The 18661-nt window shown below is 44.6% G+C and overlaps 1 protein-coding gene across 1 annotated transcript in view; it reads left to right on the forward strand.

Moving 5' to 3' along the window:
* PTPRJ (protein tyrosine phosphatase receptor type J) overlaps nt 1–8236 on the forward strand; it is a 166336-nt gene extending 158100 nt beyond the window's left edge. Inside the window, exons 23-25 of the mRNA XM_036861340.1 lie at nt 1227–1387; nt 2717–2852; nt 4659–8236. Of these exons, the coding sequence (XP_036717235.1) occupies nt 1227–1387; nt 2717–2852; nt 4659–4817 (456 nt within the window). The 3' untranslated portion in view covers nt 4818–8236. The remainder of the gene's footprint in view (nt 1–1226; nt 1388–2716; nt 2853–4658) is intronic.
* The last annotated feature ends 10425 nt before the right edge of the window (nt 8237–18661 follow it).

The raw sequence follows: 18661 nt of genomic DNA on the forward strand, positions 1-18661 counted from the left end.
AATAAAATATTATTTTTAATTGTACAAAACGCATGAATATATGTTCCCTTTAAAAAGTGGGAACATAACTGATAGGTCTGAAAGTGTCCTTTGACTGCCACCTCTAACCCGAGCCTCTTTGCTCTTCTGTGGAGATAATACTGAAAATCTGACCTTCCCCTCAGCTCTCTCCTTCTCCCCTCTTTTCTCTCATGGCTGGTTTCTTTCTTTGGATGAGTACTTATAATTAAATCTGTGAATGTTATGTTCATGCGGGACGGGACTTCACAGTACCCTCTTCCCTCACTGCCCTTTTTTCTTACTGTCTTCCACATTTTGAATAATGTGAATGTACTGCTTTTGTAATGTATATACATTAAAAAAAAAAAGCTTCAAAGGGTAGCTGTCATAAAGAAGATGGAAATGTCTGCAGTCCAGATGTAGGTACACACAGGTGAGGCCAGTGCCCAGGTGTAGGCATAATGAGTACAGTTGAATCAGGAATGGGAATGGCCCAGCCTGGGCAGAGTTCTGATAATTAAAGGTATGTGCTTTGGTCCCTGTAGGAAACCAGTCTGTGTAATAACTAACTCTGTTATAATAAGCTTCACTTTCTATTGTCTATCTGAAGTCGAAATAGATGCTTTTTGGGGAGAGCCCTTTCTCAAACCCCTACAGTTCTAAATATTTACTTGGTGCTTGCCAGTTGCCTATCACTTTATTAAATTCTTTATAAGATGTGAATTATGAGGCAGTTCTTGCCCCGAAGGCACTGACTATCATAGTTGTATTTGTATAAATTCATTTTTGGTCAGTGACATTTCCAGGTGGGCTCAAGGGGTGGGGTTTATGAAGCTCTAAGGAGGTGTAGGTGTAAGAATGTGAGCACATGATTGGCAGGAGGCTGGATTGGAAGGGGAAGATTCTGAACTCAGAATCGAAGGATGAGAGACTTCTGCCTCTGAGCTGAGTGTTAGAGAAGTTGTTTCACTTCTTGGAACCTTTCTCCTCCTTCTTTAAAGGGGGATAGTAAACCCTCCTGCTTGGCATGTTATGAGGATTTGATGAGTACAGCGAAGTCCCTGCAAGCACTTTATCAGCTGTTGTACCAATGTACAGTTCTAATTTGTGGTCGTAACCACTTCTGCTGAGCTGCCTTTCAGCTGAGCCGTGCAGTTCAGTCTTCAGGTACTGCTTGATCTAGCTTGCCTTGCTGTCTGGATCTTACCTCTTTTCTTGGCTTTTAGATTCAGACAAGTGAGAGTCACCCTCTGCGTCAGTTCCATTTCACCTCCTGGCCTGACCATGGCGTTCCCGACACCACTGACCTGCTCATCAACTTCCGGTACCTTGTTCGTGACTACATGAAGCAGAGTCCCCCTGAGTCACCGATTCTGGTGCACTGCAGGTATGCAGATGGCTGTCCATGTGTGACAGATTTCAAACGTAATTATAAATATGGACACTTTTGAAAAAAAAAAAAAAACCCTAAGAGGGACTGCAATAGGTATTTACAAATTCAAGAAAGGTTTGGATAAGGGACCAATAAAGAAGTAGGGCTTATTCCCTAAGCCTTCGACTTTAGAACGGCGGTCGGCAAACTATAGCCTGTGGGTCAGATCTGGTCACCTGCCTGTATTTAAAAAAAAATCGTAATATATTTTAATTTCTTTCTTATTTATAATATTTTGTTTTGAAATATTTCAACCTTACAAAAGTATGGAGAATAATAACAATTTAATCAAGCACGACATGATGCCATATATGTTTCTTTTTGTTAATAATACATTACAGATACAATTAAAGTCTCTGCTTACTAGCCTTCTATCTCATTCGCCTTCTTACATAGGTGAATGTGGTCCTAAAGTTGGTCTGTATCATTCCCTTCCATGCTTTTATATTTTATTACATATGTACGTAACTCTATGGTTTTATATAGCTTTAAACTTTTACCAGATTTTATAAAGTATACATCATTCTGCAACCTGTTTTGTTTAGCATTTTGGTTTGCTGTTCAACAATGTTGAAACACATAATTCTACTTCATTTTATTTATTTAAAAATATTTTTTCCACATATAAAAACTGCATGTAAATTAATGAATACAACCTGATGAGTTTGGAGATGAGTATACCCCTGTGAAACCATCACCACAGTCTAAGTCACCAGACAGCCAAGTCTGGTTTTGTAAATACAGTATTATTGGAACACAGCCATGTCCATTTGGTTACATATTGTCTATAGTTACTTTTATGCTATAGTGGCAGAAAGAGTGGATTTGCAAAGTCTGCAAAGCTGAAGATATTTACTCTCTGGCCCTTAACAGAAAAAGTTTGCCACCCTCTCCTCCAGAACAATAAGAAATTAGCTTTGAAGCTGAAGGAATTGATTTTAGGACAGAAGAAGGGAGGGACTTTGTTGCCCTCTGGGGAGTAAATTGATGAAACTTGCCATCCTAGATACAGTGGCGACTTGAATGGGACTGAGATTCAAGACACTCTAGCAAGGTGTTTTATTTGTGGCATTTGACATGAAAGTAACTTTAGGACTTGGGCCCCAGTTCTAAGCTAGTACAGTCTGACTTAAAAGGTTTCAATCGAGCCAATTGGTAATGGTCCTGGGCTTGACCCTCAAAGCCTGATAGCGGAGGAGAGTAAGATATATGTATAAATGGAGAAATGGGAGTTTTACAGTAGAGGTAACCCATGCTGACATGCTCATTTCCCCTTTTTTTCAGTGCTGGGGTGGGAAGGACGGGCACTTTCATTGCCATCGATCGTCTTATCTATCAGATAGAGGACGAGAACACTGTGGATGTGTACGGGATTGTGTACGACCTTCGAATGCACAGGCCTTTAATGGTGCAAACAGAGGTGAGCCCAATGTCTGTGTTTGACAATTCCCCCTTCCCGTCTGTGTTTAAAAGATGGCATCATGTCACACACTTGTGTTAAAATATTCCACCCTTCCAGATCTTTCTGGCTCTTGGCTGTGAGGTGGATTTCTTTCAAGACCTTAAAGTGATGTGGGATTGAACTACCCCACGATACCCGGTGCAGTGACATAGTCGTCCTGATAGCAGCAATGCAGCTACAAACCGAGACAGTATCAGGATTCCTCACCTTCCTGCCACTGACTCACCAAATAATCTTAGCAAGTCTCTGAACTTTGGCTTCTGGGTTTTAAACTCATAAAACTGGTCTTTTCAACTCTTGATTTCTAAGAAGGTCTGACCATTCTTAAAATAAGCTAATGAAATGGACTTATCAAATATTAATGATACGAAATAGGATAATGCTGCTTTAAGCTTTAACACAGCAATATATCCTCACCCTGCCTTGTAAATGTTAAAGAACATCAATCATCATAGCTACGGGAGGATGGTGACCAATTGGGAAAATGCATGCTTAATATCTACAGTGTCATTTATGTAAAACTGTTGGCTTTGGCTTTCCCTGAAATGTTCCTGATAAATGATGTGTTCAAGGCATGTTCTCAACATGTGTATTAGGAAATAGCCTTCCTCAAAGCTGTCAGGATGAATGCTCCCTGGCCAGGATAGAGCAGAATATTAATCTTGTATCAGGCCGTCACCCTGAACCAATTCAGAACTCTATGAGTATGTGCTGGGTTTCCGAGTCCAGCAGGGAATGTTCCGGAGGCCTGCGTGCGTTGTGTGCTTTGGGGTGGCGCAGCATGGCTGTGGTGGGAAGAGTGGAAGTCACCTCCTGCGTTGGTGGGGACAGAGATCTTCTATTTCCTGCTGTAATTAACATATAGAGTCGTAGTTCTCAATCTTTTATCCGCTTTTGAGAAACACAGAAATCTTATACCTGCTTACAAATTTTCTCATCCCTTTTTAAAATATTTTGAAAATAATATAAATTTGTTCATATCAAAAAAATTTAACAGTACAGGATTATACAGAGGACATTTTTCTCTTTTACTTTTTCTTCCCCAATTCCACTCCCTAGAGGTAGCTAATGTTTACAGCTTGCATGTATCTTTACAGGCTTCTTTATGTACCTCTGTTAAAAAAATGTATACACATACACACACACACAGAGCATATTTTAAAAACTGGATCTTATTTTGTAGGTAATGCTGCCCTGTGATGTTTTTCTCCTCTAACAGCATTATGAATATCTTTCAGCATACACCCTTTCTTCCTCTTTTTAATGGCTACCTACAGATTCTGATGTGCTTGCCTGAAGCGTGGGGACCTTCAGGTCTACCCCAATCATTACCCCTGTCTCTACACCCCGTTTAGGATGGGGACCCCCAACTCAGCCCTGATCATCCCCCTTTAACCCACCCCTCTGTTGAGAATCATAGCTTACTCATTCTCCACTTCCTCCCTAGCCAAGAAAACCCTGCTGGACTTTTTAGTGCATTATTTCCTCCACATTCTTTCTTTGCCTTTCCCCAAGACTCTGGTACTTTTCCTTGGTGCCGGGAGGTGCAGGGAGTGCACCGCTCTCATTGAGAACCATTAATGATGAGAACCTTGCTGTCTGTGGTTTCAGATTTCACCACTACTACCCCTTGACCTACGTGAACTTGGAGTGTTCGCTGTGGGGTGGGTGGGGTTGGAGGGCAGTAATCTGTTTGAAAAAAACCTTGGGTGCTCATCTTTGGGACCTGTGCTCATTTGTTTTCTCTCTTTCTTTTTCTAACAGGACCAGTATGTTTTCCTCAATCAGTGTGTTTTGGATATTATCAGATCCCAGAAGGACTCGAAAGTAGATCTCATCTACCAGAACACAACCGCAATGACAATCTACGAAAACCTTGCACCAATGACCGCGTTCGGAAAGACAAATGGTTACATTGCCTAAATTCCAAAGGAAAACCTTTCTGGAGTTAACCAGACCGTCACACCCACAGCAAAGGAAAATGCCCCGATGTTGACATGTTTTTATATGTCTAGTATCCTAATTCTTTGTTCCGTTTTGTTAGAACTAATTTGAGAGTGTGAAGCTGCACATGTGAAACATGACAAATGAGAAGTTGGGGCTATCAGGGGCTGTGGATGGGTGGTGAGCAAATCAACTATGTTTCTGATTATCAGTGGGATGAGTTCACTCTTTTTTTTTTTTCTTGAGAATTACAGAACACCAGGAAAAGTGAGCTATGATTTTTTTTTTTTCTTTTACAAGACATTCTTTTTTAAAAAGACTATTTTATATGATTCACACGCTAAAGCCAGGATTGTGTTAGGTTGAATATATTTTAAGTATCAGAGGTCTATTTTTACCTACTGTATCTTGGAATCTAGCTGATGGAAAATACATAATTGTGGATGATTATCATGTAGGGAGGGCTACGTGGTACCTCTCCTGCCTGGGTTTTCTATTTGAACATGTGCCTTTTCTGAATTATGCTTCCACAGGTAAAACTCAGTAGATCTCTATTTTTGTATTGAATCTCATAATTGGACTATGTGGAATATTTAAACAGTAGTTTAGTATCAGAGGTTCAGCCTTCTCAGTAACATTCCTGTTCTCATTTGATTAGAGGAGATCCTCCCCAACTTCCCCCATCCCCTGTTTTGTGCTCTATTCTTTCTTCCCTTTTCCCCTCCTATTTTTTCCCCAAAGACACTTCTGATGACCACATTTTCTGCCCATTGGTTGAGCAAGAGTGGAAACTAAATTATCACCGTGAGAATTTCGGGGTGGGGGAAGGTCGGGGGGAAGCAGAGGAACCCTTCAGTGACACAATAATCTTTTATTGTCCCCATTTGATCTTTTTTCTCATTTCTGTATGTGGTAAGAAGGATTATTTAAAGGTGCAATATGTGACTTAGTGATTCATGATGCTCTAGGTTTTTAGTAACGTTTTACTCAGGTTGGCATTTTATGTGTCTCTGTGTGTCCGTGTACGTGTGTGTGTTTTTAAAAGCGTGGCAATCTGCGAACACTTCCGTGTGAAAACAGTGTCAGATGAATCCCTCCTTCCGTAGAGTCTACTGGCTTTAGTCTGTATCTGCAGTGACACATACCCGTATCTGCTGTGTATATATATATACTAAGCTCTTAAAACAGTCATTCCTTGGAACTGAGGTGTACAAAGTTCGAATTTGTATCAAAGATGTAATTATTATTTTTAAAACTTCTTTTCACTATACTGCTGCTGTAATTACTTTGATTTTTTTAAAGTGTAGATTGATTTTTGTTGTTGTTGTTTTTGGCTTTCAGGTATGTGTAATCCACCGAGAATTTCAGAATCTATGTGGATTTATTTTATTGGTACATAATCTGTAAACTTCTCAAGGCATTAACGCGAAAGGATTTGTTTCTTTTTATTTTATATTGTGGCTCAGGTTATATTTTGAAGATGCGTTGAGTTTCTCCTCCAATAGGCAATGAAGTGTACAAGGTCTTATGAAGGAATGACCAAGTCCCTGGAGTCCTGTGGCCGTTTCCCACAGTCATAAATCCTGCTGTAAACATAGGACGATGTGTCCTATTGAAAATGGGAGCAGGGTGCCCTGGTCACCGTGGATCTGTGGGAACCTGTCTCCTGACCCTGCCATGCTCCTTAACTCACCGGCACTTCGATCACTGACTGGACATTTGGGTATTTTAGGGTCACGAAGGGGGAACCACCGCGTACAGAAAGCCCTTGATTCGGTTCAGAGGTCGAGTGTTGCACGTCTTTTGTCTCCCTCTCCCTTTGAGGTACTGAAAGAAATAAAGGAGAAGTGGTGATGGTGTCGTGTTTTGGGAGAACCTTACTTTCCAAATGGAAATTGCACTTTTTGCTGAATCCTTTGCTCTCTTTGGTAGAAAGCAGTTTGTTCAGTATCAGGCCCTTGGAGGAGTGGGCTGGCCGGGCCAGGCCAGGCTGGGTCCTCCTCTTTGGCTCTGAAGGTCTGCATCAGGGAAGCCGTGCCGTCCCGGGGTGTTGAGTGAAGCTGGGTTTGGGCGATTGCTTCCAAGCCTTCACACTTGGAAGGCTGCCCCTTGCACGCAGATCTTGGAGAGTTCCGTAACTTCTTCAGTGGTCCCGGTTCAGGCAGCAGTTCTGTGGGTCACACCCCTTCCCACTTCAATTTGTCAGGAAACCACGGTGATGGGTGCCAGTGTACCAAATCCCATGTAGATGTACGCCCTGCCCACATTACTGCCGCTGCCGTGGAGAAGTCAGAGGGAAGGACTTAACTCGAAAAATTCCTTTAAAAGATGAAAGCAACAATAATCATAAACATATTGTGTCAAAATGCAAAAACCAGAAATCTTCCTCCCTTCCGCCTGGGATGATCTTGGGAAATGGGCAGCAGCCACTCTCAGACGTCATTCCCAATCCTGAGAGGAAGGCTTGTGGTGGAGAGGCCTGGATTCCAAATGGGCAGGTCACACGAAGGTCACGATGCTTCTCTGCATCCTGAAGAGACCTGGCGATGGGCCAAGGGTGGGTGGGGGTTGGTGAGGGTATTTATAGCACAGTGAAAAGGGAAGATTAATGTGTAAATATAAAGGACACCCGGGCTGGGGGTTGGTCCCAGAAAAGAGAAAGTGCTTTTGAGCTCCTGCCCCCAACCCTTCCAGGAACAATGGAACAGTGAACAATGAACTAAACTTTGAGGAGTCCAGTGGAATTGTGGGGATGGTGTGATCGCCCTTGCTTAGTATTTGACAGTTGCATACAGAAAACCAGCCAGGATGGGATGAGTTAGTTTGGGGGATTTGGGCCATTGATATCTTCTCCCAAGAGCAAGGACGTTTTGTCTGCAAAGTTAAATCTCGTGATGATTGGCACCAGTAGGAAATGACATTTGGGTCTGTTCCCTGTGGCCATGTAACAACCATTAGATTTTGGCATAATTGACTCCACTGGATTTGGGCATCACCAAGTCAGAGGCTCCTGGGTTTGGGGCCAACTAGGCAGATGATTCATGTTCGCTTTTCATCTGGGATGAAAAAGCCTGGTTTTCTTTTGAAATGCTTGATTGCACTTGCTGAGCTAAACAAGTCTTGGTGACTGATGTTGATTTGCCTCCAAAGTCCAAGTTCTGAGTTTTCAGACTATGTGTAGCAGTCGAGTACTTAACATACTGTAGCTTTTTTTCCCTCGGGGGCACCTATGAATAGCATATGTTGATGTGGACTCTAAAACTGTAATTTTCTTGTAACTATTTTGGAATGATGCATATTTCTAATGTTTGTTATACTTGTACAGAGTATTGCTGTTGGTTGCTTTTTTTTTGGTTTGTTTTTTAAGGAAAAAAATGGCCTGAAAAAAACATTTTTAAAAAGACTTATAAATACCAAATATAAAAAATGTCAACACATTATGCCTCTGTTTGACTTTCCCCCTCCTTACTTTATGTCCAAATCATTTCGCTTATCCAGCGGTTTAGTTTCCTGCATTCAGCTGGGGCATCCTTAACAAAAACACGTTTCCCTTGGGATTTTCCCACATCCTTTTGGTTTGCTAGGGCTGCTGTAGCAAAGTACAACAGACTGGGAGGGCTTAAACAACAGAAATTTATCATCTCACAGTTCTGGAGGCTAGAAGTCTGAGATCAAGGTGTCAGCAGGTTGGTTTCCTCTGAGGCCTCTCTCCTTGGCTGGTGGACGACCATCTCCCCCTGTGTCTTCACATGGTCGTCCCTCTGTGTGTCCTAATCTCCTCTTCTTATAAGGACAGCAGTCACAGTGGATTACAGCCCACTCTAATGACCTCATTTTACCTTAGTTACCTCTTGAAAGAGTCTGTCTCCAAATACAGTTGCATTCAGAGGCACTGGGCGTTAGGACTTTAACATACGAACTTTGGGGGCACATAATTCAGCCCGAAACACACACGGAGGGTGACGAAGTGGAGACCTGGGGGAAGTGAGTGTGCAGCTAAGGTGTGGCTGCCTGTGCTCACAGAGGGTCGGACGTGGGTCTGCAGATGGACAGACACCCACTTGGGGGTGGCTTATATGCCTTAGGCAAGCCTCCAGGAGTTTTAGAGGGTTTTCTGGTTGGGGGATTTGGGGAATCTCAGAATTGCTGGGAGACTGTGGCAGTTTGGGTACTTTTTCTTTCATCTCGCTCCCTTATGCCTTGATGCAAACTCTAAGTAGACTGAGATGATTCTAAGATCTCTCTTATTCCTCTTGCCTGAAACAAATTAATCCATTCAACAGTGATGTACTGAGTACCTACTATACACCAGCCACTGTACCTTGGTGGCTGAAGGTTCTACCGTGAACAAAATGGACAGAAATCTCTGCCCTCATGGAACTTACATCCTGGTAAGAGGAGGCAGACAAACAACATAGCGTAAATAAAATCTTTAGTATGTTAGATGATGAAAATATGGAGAAAAATAGCATTTCACACCCAGACGCACCAACTGGTTTTCACACACAAGGCAGCGCAGCTACATCGTGTCAAGGAGGAAGTGTCGCCACACACTCTCCACTCAACCCCTGCCTTATTTACTGTTTGGACGGCGGCAGTGCCCACTCCTCGGGTCCATCAGGGACACAAAGGGTGAACGCAGCACAAGTCCTGCCCGTAAGAAGCGGACAGTCTAGAGGGAGGGGCCAGGGGCACGTGTGATGCAAATGGACAACAAACCCCACGAAATACTGGAGGCGACAAAGGAACAGGTGACAGGGGTCCCAGGAGCATAAGGGGGTGGTATGTGAGCCAAGTCTTAAGCAGGATTTTAGTTGGAGGATATAAGGGGGGAGGCAGGGGGTGAACGTGCCCTCTTGGAGGATGGTGAGGGCTTCAGGATGAGGGCGTGCAGGGAGGGGTGAGGTGAGGTGAGGTCAGGTTGTGCCTGATGACCCTGGCAGGGAAGAGCCCTAGGATTGTAAGCCAGGTTGATTAAAACCGTCTCACCTTTAAGACGCTGCACCAGGCGTGTGTGTGTGTGTGTGTACATAAGTAAACTTACACACAGACATATACACACAATTTTGCCTTCTCTATTTTCTTTGCATGGAAACTGCACGGTAGTCACAAGGGTGAATGGCCACAATAGGATGGAAGGAAGGACACCACCAGACCCTTGACTAGTTAGTGGGAGTAAAGGGTATATTTTCTTGCACAGAACAGGCCACACTGTAGCACGTTCAGTGGGAGACACGTTTGCCCGGGCCTCCAGGTCCCACTAGGTCCTCAGTGGTCATTGCCATCGGGCAGAGCAGGCGGGGTCCTATCAGATCTTTTGTTTCCCTTGCTGATCGCACCCTCTCAATCCCTTTCTCTCTTTCCCCACCTCTTCCCTTTCTTTCTCATTTCTCATCCTCCTCGCCTGTCCCAACCATCTGGAGACTACAGCTAAATGCTGGCCTGCTTGCCAAGTCAAAATAACTACTGACAATTCCAGCACATTCCTGAGTTGTTTATTTGAAATACTGGGTGAAATCAGGTCAGTTTTCCAGGCATGGATTCCCATAGTATGTCCAGGTCTGCCCAAGATCCCTTGCTGTAATTACTTTCCTGATTAGGCAAAAAGCACAGATCTGGAGCATATGACAATGGAATTATTCCAGACATGATTACTTGCCTCATTGAGGATAGAAAATATTTTGCTTTTAAAGAGATGCTTCCAGATACATGGTGGTAAGAAGGATGGTGCGGGTCCAGAAGTTTGGAGGCCTGAGCTTCAGTTCTCCCCCTGCCCAAACTGACTGAGTGGAAATCACAGAACTTTTCTACTTTTGATAAGCATCTTTAAAAAAAAAACTTTTTATTTTATATTGGAGTATAGTTGATTAACAATGTTGTGTTAGTTTCAGGTGTACAGCAAAGGGATTCAGTTTTACATATACAAGTATCTATTCTTTTTCAAATTCTTTTCCCATTTAGGTATTGAGCAGAGTTCCCTGTGCTATACAGTAGGTCCTTGTTGGTTATCCATTTAAAATATAGCAGTGTGTATATGTCAATCCCAAACTCCCTAACTATCTTCCCCCCCGCCCTTCCCCCCTGGTCACCATATGTTCGTTCTCTTAAAAAAACAAAACAAAACAAAACAGATGATAAGCAGTAGGTGACAGAGAGCTGAAGTTTGCCCGAGGTGTCCGGAATGCAGCATCTGTGGCTTGCTGAATACACAGCCCCGAGTGCCTGAGGGGGCTGGGTGCTGGTGGATGTCTTCTTGTTAAAGCTGAGGAAGTTTAGAGACTCAGTTCCCTAGGAGGGCATCTTCCCACAAGTGTTTTGAATGGTCATCTGACCATTACAACTTCAACTGGGAAGTTCCCAGGGCCCATCTTCATGTCCCAGCAGAGAGGGCCCTTGAGGGTAAGTTCAGGAAGAAAGAAGATGGCAGGTAGGAGTGTGGTTATACTTTTGATGCTGTAACATGCTGAGACACTCAGCGTATTGCCTGGGATATATTAAACACCCAGTAAGTGTAGCTATTTATTTATCGACTTAAATTTGTATTGATCATGTACTACAGGCTGGCAGTGGGCCCTCGGTGTGTACATTTGTGAACAAAACAGGCATAATCCCTGTCCTTGTGGAATTTAAGGGCCTATGGGAGAGACAGGAAATTAAGAAGGAATCGAACCCGTATCTGTCGACACACTGCGGCTGAAGTGAGAGGCCAGCCCCGGAGGGGCAGCGTGCCAAGACCCTGAGGCAGGAATGAAGCTGGCACTTCTGAAGAGCAGTGAGAAGGCTGTGGTCTTTAGGGCCTCGCTGGTGAGGAAGCTAAGGGCAGAATATGAAGCCGGAGACAGTCGGGAGTGAGTCGGGCTTCGGGAGCCGCGGTCGGGAGATGGGAAGCTAGCCTACGAGCCGTGGGAGGCCATCAGAGTTTCCACAACAGAGTGTGCTGATGTGCCGGTCACTGCAAGGAGAATGGGTTGTAGGAGGGGAGCCTGGAAGCAGGAGAGCCTGTTAGAGGCTCTGCCTTAGGAATGGTTTTGGAAATAGATGATGGTCACTTGTGAGGGAAGTGGCAGTGAATTTGGAGAGATGGGTGGATCTGAGACATGTGGTGATGGTGGCCTGATGCATTCCCTCTCCTTTGTTTTGGACTTAAGACAAGGCCGCCCTGCAATTTGCTTTGGCCCATAGATGTGAACAGAAGTACTCATTCCAAATCTAGTCCATATGAGATTTTGCTTGATTTTGTTTTCCCTCTTCATTGCCATGAAAATAACCTCCCCTGGGCAGCTGCCCTGTGAGCCTGGGCCCCAGAATGAATAGAGCTGCCCAGCCAAGCCTGCCGAGACTCTACCTTGGTGCAGAGCTACATGGCCCAGCCCTGTTCTAGGTCAGCTGGCTCCTAGGTGATGTGCACATCCATGAGGATAATTTATTCCATGGGAATCTATGCCTTTGGGGTCATTTGTTATGTGGCATTTTTGTGGCAATTACTAACTAAAACACGGCATTTTTGTGGCAATTACTAACTAAAACACAGCCCTATAGCTAGTAATAGGCAGAACTGGAGTCTGAGTCAACTCCAAAGTTTGGTTCTTAGTCATCTCTTTCAACAGTAGATGATTTCGTTTAAAATGTAGTCAGTTTCTTAGCACAGGCAATTAGGAACAGAACCTGGAGGTATCTAACACGTGAGAGAAAACAGTAAGGATCTGCCTATATCTCTATCCTAGAGGCCTTCACTAAAGATTATGTTATAGTTAGTTATGCTGGGCTTTTTTTTTTTTTTTTTTTGGCCGCACCACGTGGCACGCAGGATCTTAGTTCCCTGACCAGGGATCAAACCCGTGCCCCCTGCAGTGGAAGCGTGGAGTCTTAACCACTGTACCACCAGGGAAGGCCCTCTGCTAGGCTTCTTTCTGGGCTGGGGGAACAAATCCACATTCTTCGTGCTTTAATTCAGGCCAAACTTGTCCCAGAACTTTATGCATATACTATTGGTTTGGTCCAGGCAGGAAGGTACAAGAAACCTTCACATTCTATCAGTGACCTGTTGTTAACTGGATACTGTTCAAAAACCAGGCTAAACTGCAAAACGGGCCAGCATTCAAGTGTTGCCTTCTTCTAGCACTTAATTTGATAAAGAATATGCAGGTGTAGCCTAGAAACTGAGGTATCATGGTGTTACTGAACTCAGGTTCAACTGCTCATCCCTCAAGAATCCAATACTGAGAAATAGGTGCTGGGTAAAAGGAAAGACAGTTTTATTGAGGAAGCTGGCAATGCTGGGTAGAAGGCGGACTCGTGTCCCAAAGAACCAACTCCCTGTTGCCCACTGGGGGCAAGAGCTTTTAAGGGGGAGTTTCCAGGGTGTATAGGCAGGGGATGGGGGGCCTACGTGCAGAACAGCACAGTCAGCTCTGACAGTCATCTTGAAATTGGTCATATGGCAGTTTGATCAATGTCATCTTGATTGTTTTAAATACAGTTAATCTTCAGTTCCAGGGCTGGTTTGTTCCCATTTCCTTGAGGCCAGTTCTTGGCTTTGTGCAGATGGAGCTCTTATGTCATGGCTACAGTCTGGGCATCATGTAGCTAACTTTGTTTACCAGGTGGGGGTTTTAATCTCTGCAAAACAGCTCAAATAATATGGCTCAGAATATTCTCTACATCCCTTGAGGAGGAGCTAAATGTCCTTGACTTTGTTTAATTGCTAAACTATCATTATTTTGTCTTGTTTGGCTGTTTTTCTTTGCTTCTGCATTTTCTCACTTTTCTGATTAAATTTATTCTTTAGGTAAAGTTTTTCTACAGACAAGAGGCAGGCAGAGGACATGGGTGGGTGCAGGGGGAGTGGGGGAGGTCTGACCTAGGAAGGCTTCATAGGGTCCTGCTCAGTTACAATGGGAAATAAAAATCAAGTGATCACCTGGGCTCTTACAACATGTAAAGCTGAAGTGAGAAAAACAATTTATAGAACTATAAGAAAATAATTCTAGTAAACAATTAGGTAAGCACATAAGAAGACAAGAAAGACAACTCCAGAATAATGTAATGGTGGGGTTATGAGTGGCTTTTATTTTTACTTTCCTAAACTTTCTAATTTTTCCCAATGAGTATGGAGTACTTGTTGAGACTAATGAAAACTTCAGCATTTTTCTTCTTGACTCAAAAAAATAAGCTACAACATATTTCAAAATATATTTGTCCAGCTTTACAAAGTTCTTTAAAATGAACAACAAGGCTTTTTGGAGTGCCTTCAGTTGCAGTTTGTTAAACGTGAAAGTTAAGTTTCTGGATATTAGATTCTGAGCTGTTCAGCTGGACGAAACAGGGGCCCACCTGGTTGCTCCCGGCTGAGCATGGCCCTGCCAGGGTGGAAGGCCTGGTCGGCATCTGGGAAGCAGAAGGGGGAAGCAGGGAGAAAAGAGGATTAGCCCTGCTCTACAAAGTTCTTACAGCCCTCCCATCCCTTCTGGGATCCCACAGCTCCCTTCGTGGATGAATATGGAGGACCCCTGGGCCCTCTGAAGAAAAACACGGGACCCTAGGCTTTACCCCCCGCCAAACGATGGTTATATCCTATCTATCTCACTTTACTGCAGGCAGCTGAGGCCTTTGGACTCGCGCGTTCGCAGCTGTCAGCTGACAGCAGTGATTTTGGATGCCCGCCAATAGATGGCGCCAGAGGACCGTGCTGAGAACGCAATCCTTGGTCAGGCTGTGAGAGGGCAATGGAGGAAAAGACGATTAGAAAAGGAAATCACAGAGCTGGATCTGAAGCGAGCATGGGTCATATTGTCCCCGAGGGTGTGCTAGCAGCTACCACCTTGGTGGGAAGTTGGGCTGGAGGTGGAGGAGCTAGAGTCAGAGCCAGGTGGGAGCCAGGAGCTCTCGGGTGCTCAATGGCAGTCACACTCTGTTGGGGGTGTGGGTAGGGCCCAAGGTGTTGGAGCAGAAACCCTGACGATCAGGTCTGAGCTGGTTCCATTCCAAGTGAGTGCACACTCCTTGGCCATGGCACTTCCACCCTAGTGAGGAACAGCACGGGGAGCAAGAGTGGCTACAGTGGCCTCCTAGTGCGTGTTGGGGTGCATACTGCAGCAGTCGTGAGGAACCAGCCAGAGCCCCAGGCAGTTTTCAATCTACTTTCTCTGTGCTGTTCCCAGGAGGAAGCAAGCATAGGTGCATGTGCTTTACCAATGAAGTCTTGGTTTCTTACAGCCCTCCTGTAAGTCCCACTGTTTTTTTTTTTTAATTATTATTATTATTTTTTTAATTTATTTTATGGCTGTGTTGGGCCTTCGTTTCTGTGTGAGGGCTTTCTCTAGTTGTGGCAAGTGGGGGCCCCTCTTCATTGCGGTGCGCGGGCCTCTCACTATCGCGGCCTCTCTTGTTGGGGAGCACAGGCTCCAGATGCACAGGCTCAGTAATTGTGGCTCACGGGCCCAGTTGCTCCACGGCATGTGGGATCTTCCCAGACCAGGGCTCGAACCCATGTCCCCTGCATTGGCAGGCAGATTCTTAATCACTGCGCCACCAGGGAAGCCCCCCCACTGGTTTTAAAATCAGCTAAGGGCACTCATCTTCCGTGCCCAACATGTGGGTAGAACCCTCACTTCCCAGGGAAGATCTGCAAGACTGTGATATCCCTCTCCTCTCCTGTGTCCCCCTGCTAAGGCATGGGTCCCAACCTGATCACTTCCCATACCCAACTTCATATCAATCTTTCTTTACAGTCTTGTAATTATTGTTAATATATCCTTGTGAAATTTGTGACAAAGTTGGTTGAAAAGGTCATTTTGACAATGTCAAAGAGGAGATTTGGTGGAAAGAAGATATAGTTTAACTGGGTGTTTCCTAGTATCTTTTGGTCTTTATCTTTCAGTCATGACCAAAGGTAGATTTCCCCAATATGTAGTTTGTCAACTGACATAACTTAAAAACAAATAAAAGTTATTGATGATGATGATAAAAAAAGAAGAAAAGGAACTCAGAGGTTGATAGGAGATGCCTAAAAATCAACAGCAGGGCTATGGAAGTGCACTTTCCAGCAGCCAGTAGCTTTTTTCCTTATAATTTAGCATATATGTTTATGGTAAAAAAATTTAGGAAATTTAGATATGAAAAAGAAGGAAAAAAAAAATCCCATGTGGTCTTCCCACCAACAAGGTGGCCCCCAATGTACTTGGTATCCAACCCACCCTTTTCCTCTCCCACATTGTGGTCTGTGTGACCAATAGCATTCAGCAGAAGTGATGGTATGTTACTTCCAAGATTAGGTTGTAAAAGACTCTGCAGCTTTTCTGTCTGTCTGTCTGTCTGTCTGTCTGTGTCTCTCATGAACAACCAACCCTACGAGAGGCCCACGTGGTGAGGAACTGAACCTCCTGCCAGCAGCCAAGTGATCTTGGAAGCAGAGTCTCCAACCCCAGTCAATCCTCAGATGGCTGCGGCCCCAAGCCAACTGCTTATCTGCAACCTCCTGGGAGACCTTGAGCCAGAACCACCCAGCTAAGCCACTCCCAGCTTCCTGATCCTCAGACACTGTTTTAGGCTTTGGAGTCAGATGGACCTGCTTTGTGTCTTAGCTGACCACCTACTAGTTGTGATACTGCAGACAAGCCACTCCACATCTTTGAACCTCTGCATCTGTAAAATGAGAACAGTAGTATTTACTCACAGCTTCAAGTAACATAATGTGTGCAAAATTCAAGATGCTGCTTCTTTATGTAGGTAGAGGCAGAAGGTTTCCTTGGAGTAGATGTCTTTGTTCTAAGTTAATTGAGTGCCCTGATTAAGTATGCAGATGTAGTGTGTATAGGCACTTATTATTATTATGTTTTTCCTGAGGCAATGCAAAACCTGCTTCTCCCCTTGGTTTGCACAGTTTTCATACAAATTGCTCAAGGGGCTTTCTGGGAAGGAAAGGGTTGACCCCCTCCCCCAACTTTTGGTCTCTGAGATTTGCACTTAAGGAAACCTGTTTCGGTGGTTCAGGGTGACATTGACCATAATCCATCAGCATAAAAGAATATTAAAAGCACCAAGAGGGAGCCCACCATGAGGGGAAAGGGGACGTGTGTTGGTGAAGTAGGTTCAGCACTGGGGTTTGGGTAGGAGGCTTGGTTTTGTGCAGCACGTGCCTGGGGCTGGAAGCCCCTCTCGGTCCAGCCATCCTAGGCCACTGTGTTTTGGGGAGCACGAGCTGAGCACGTGGCAGCGGGCAAAGGTAACTATGACCTTGGAGCTGAAGGATGGAGCCACACCCTGGCATGGCAGGGCTCCAGACCTGCAGCCGCAATGCGGCAGTCAGCACACACCCATCAGATTATGCAGGACCGATTCCATGGCTATTACCAAACACAGCGCCTGGTCAGAGTTTTAGATCTTCCTCCCTGCATGGCCTTTGGAAGCAGGAGTCCTTTGGCCTGAGTGTTCTTGGACACTTTGGTTTAAGATGAGGTCCAGCATTACATGAGAGATAAAAGACTTCTGCTATTAAGGCAGAGGTAGCCTCGAGCCATTCGTTGGGTAAATAAAAGATGTGATCTAATTTGTATTTTCCAGATGGTGAAATAGATTGGCTGAGTTGGGTAAGCTAACTGGTTTTATAACAAACAACGCCCAGATCTCAGTGGTTTAATACCTATGTCACAGTTTAATGTGGCTGGCACCATTCAAGGACCTAGGCTAGTACAGGCTTCACCACCTTTAACCCAAACCTGTCAAGGTCATCCAGAGTGCCACCACCCAGGTAGCAGATGAGGAAGAGAAAGTGGAAGACAGTGGGTGGGAGGTTTCTACAGGCCAGGTTTGTAAGTGACATATATCACTTTCACCCACCTTCCACTGGTGGAGGAATAGCATTTGGCCATGTACCCTGGCAGAAGAGAGCTGTGGATCTTGGTGAGCACTGGCGTTCGGTGCCACATTGGTCTGACCAATGGATAAAGTGCCTGGCACTTAGTAGGTATTCCATAAATGGTGGTCTCCTCCTTCCTTCCAGAGCCACCTGTCTGGGGAAGGGGTAGACGGGAAAGAAATGGCTTCTGTCCTCCAGCATTGGCATGGTGACCCAGCTGCTTCTAAAATGTATGGTTTTGTGGACCTAACAGGGATACCGGCAGTTGCTGTGTCCTGGTTGTGGTCCAGAGTATGCTTACAGGAGTTGGGAACTGTGAGCTCATTAGCGACTTGCACATTTAGTGGGGATGTGTTCTTGTAGCAACCAATCATGCCTTTAATTACTAACCGAAGCTCCTGGGGAATCTCCAGGTGAAAGAAATTCTTAGCTCTGAAGAACCCCCAAGGGATGACACTAATTTCCTAGCTTTGCAAACTTTTCCTAACTCTTTGCCTCAGCTCCTGAGGGCATAATTAGTCACTTGCGGTTGTCATCATGCCATAAAGCCCGAGAGTGGCCTCCAGAAAGTGGAGCACTAACTGATCATCCAACTCACAAAACAGAAAAATAATTGGCTCTTTTTCTTCCTTTGATGATCACTGTAGCAGCAGAGAACTTTTTCTATTAAATGTGAAGAGGCCAGCATTGGAGTTGTGGAGCGTTAGTGGAAAGAGTTGAGAATACATGAATTTGATCAACACTTTTTTTTTTTTTACATCTATGCTATTATATTACACATACTGTTTTTCAACTTTTTAAAAAATTAATTAATTAATTAATTTTATTTTATTTTTGGCTGTGTTGGGTCTTCGTTTCTGTGCGAGGGCTTTCTCCAGTTGCGGCGAGCGGGGGCCACTCCTCATCACGGTGCGCGGGCCTCTCACTGTCGCGGCCTCTCTTGCGGAGCACAGGCTCCAGACGCGCA

This window comes from Balaenoptera musculus, chromosome 8 (genome assembly GCF_009873245.2).
Source record: "Balaenoptera musculus isolate JJ_BM4_2016_0621 chromosome 8, mBalMus1.pri.v3, whole genome shotgun sequence".
Taxonomy (NCBI): Eukaryota; Metazoa; Chordata; class Mammalia; order Artiodactyla; family Balaenopteridae; genus Balaenoptera; species Balaenoptera musculus.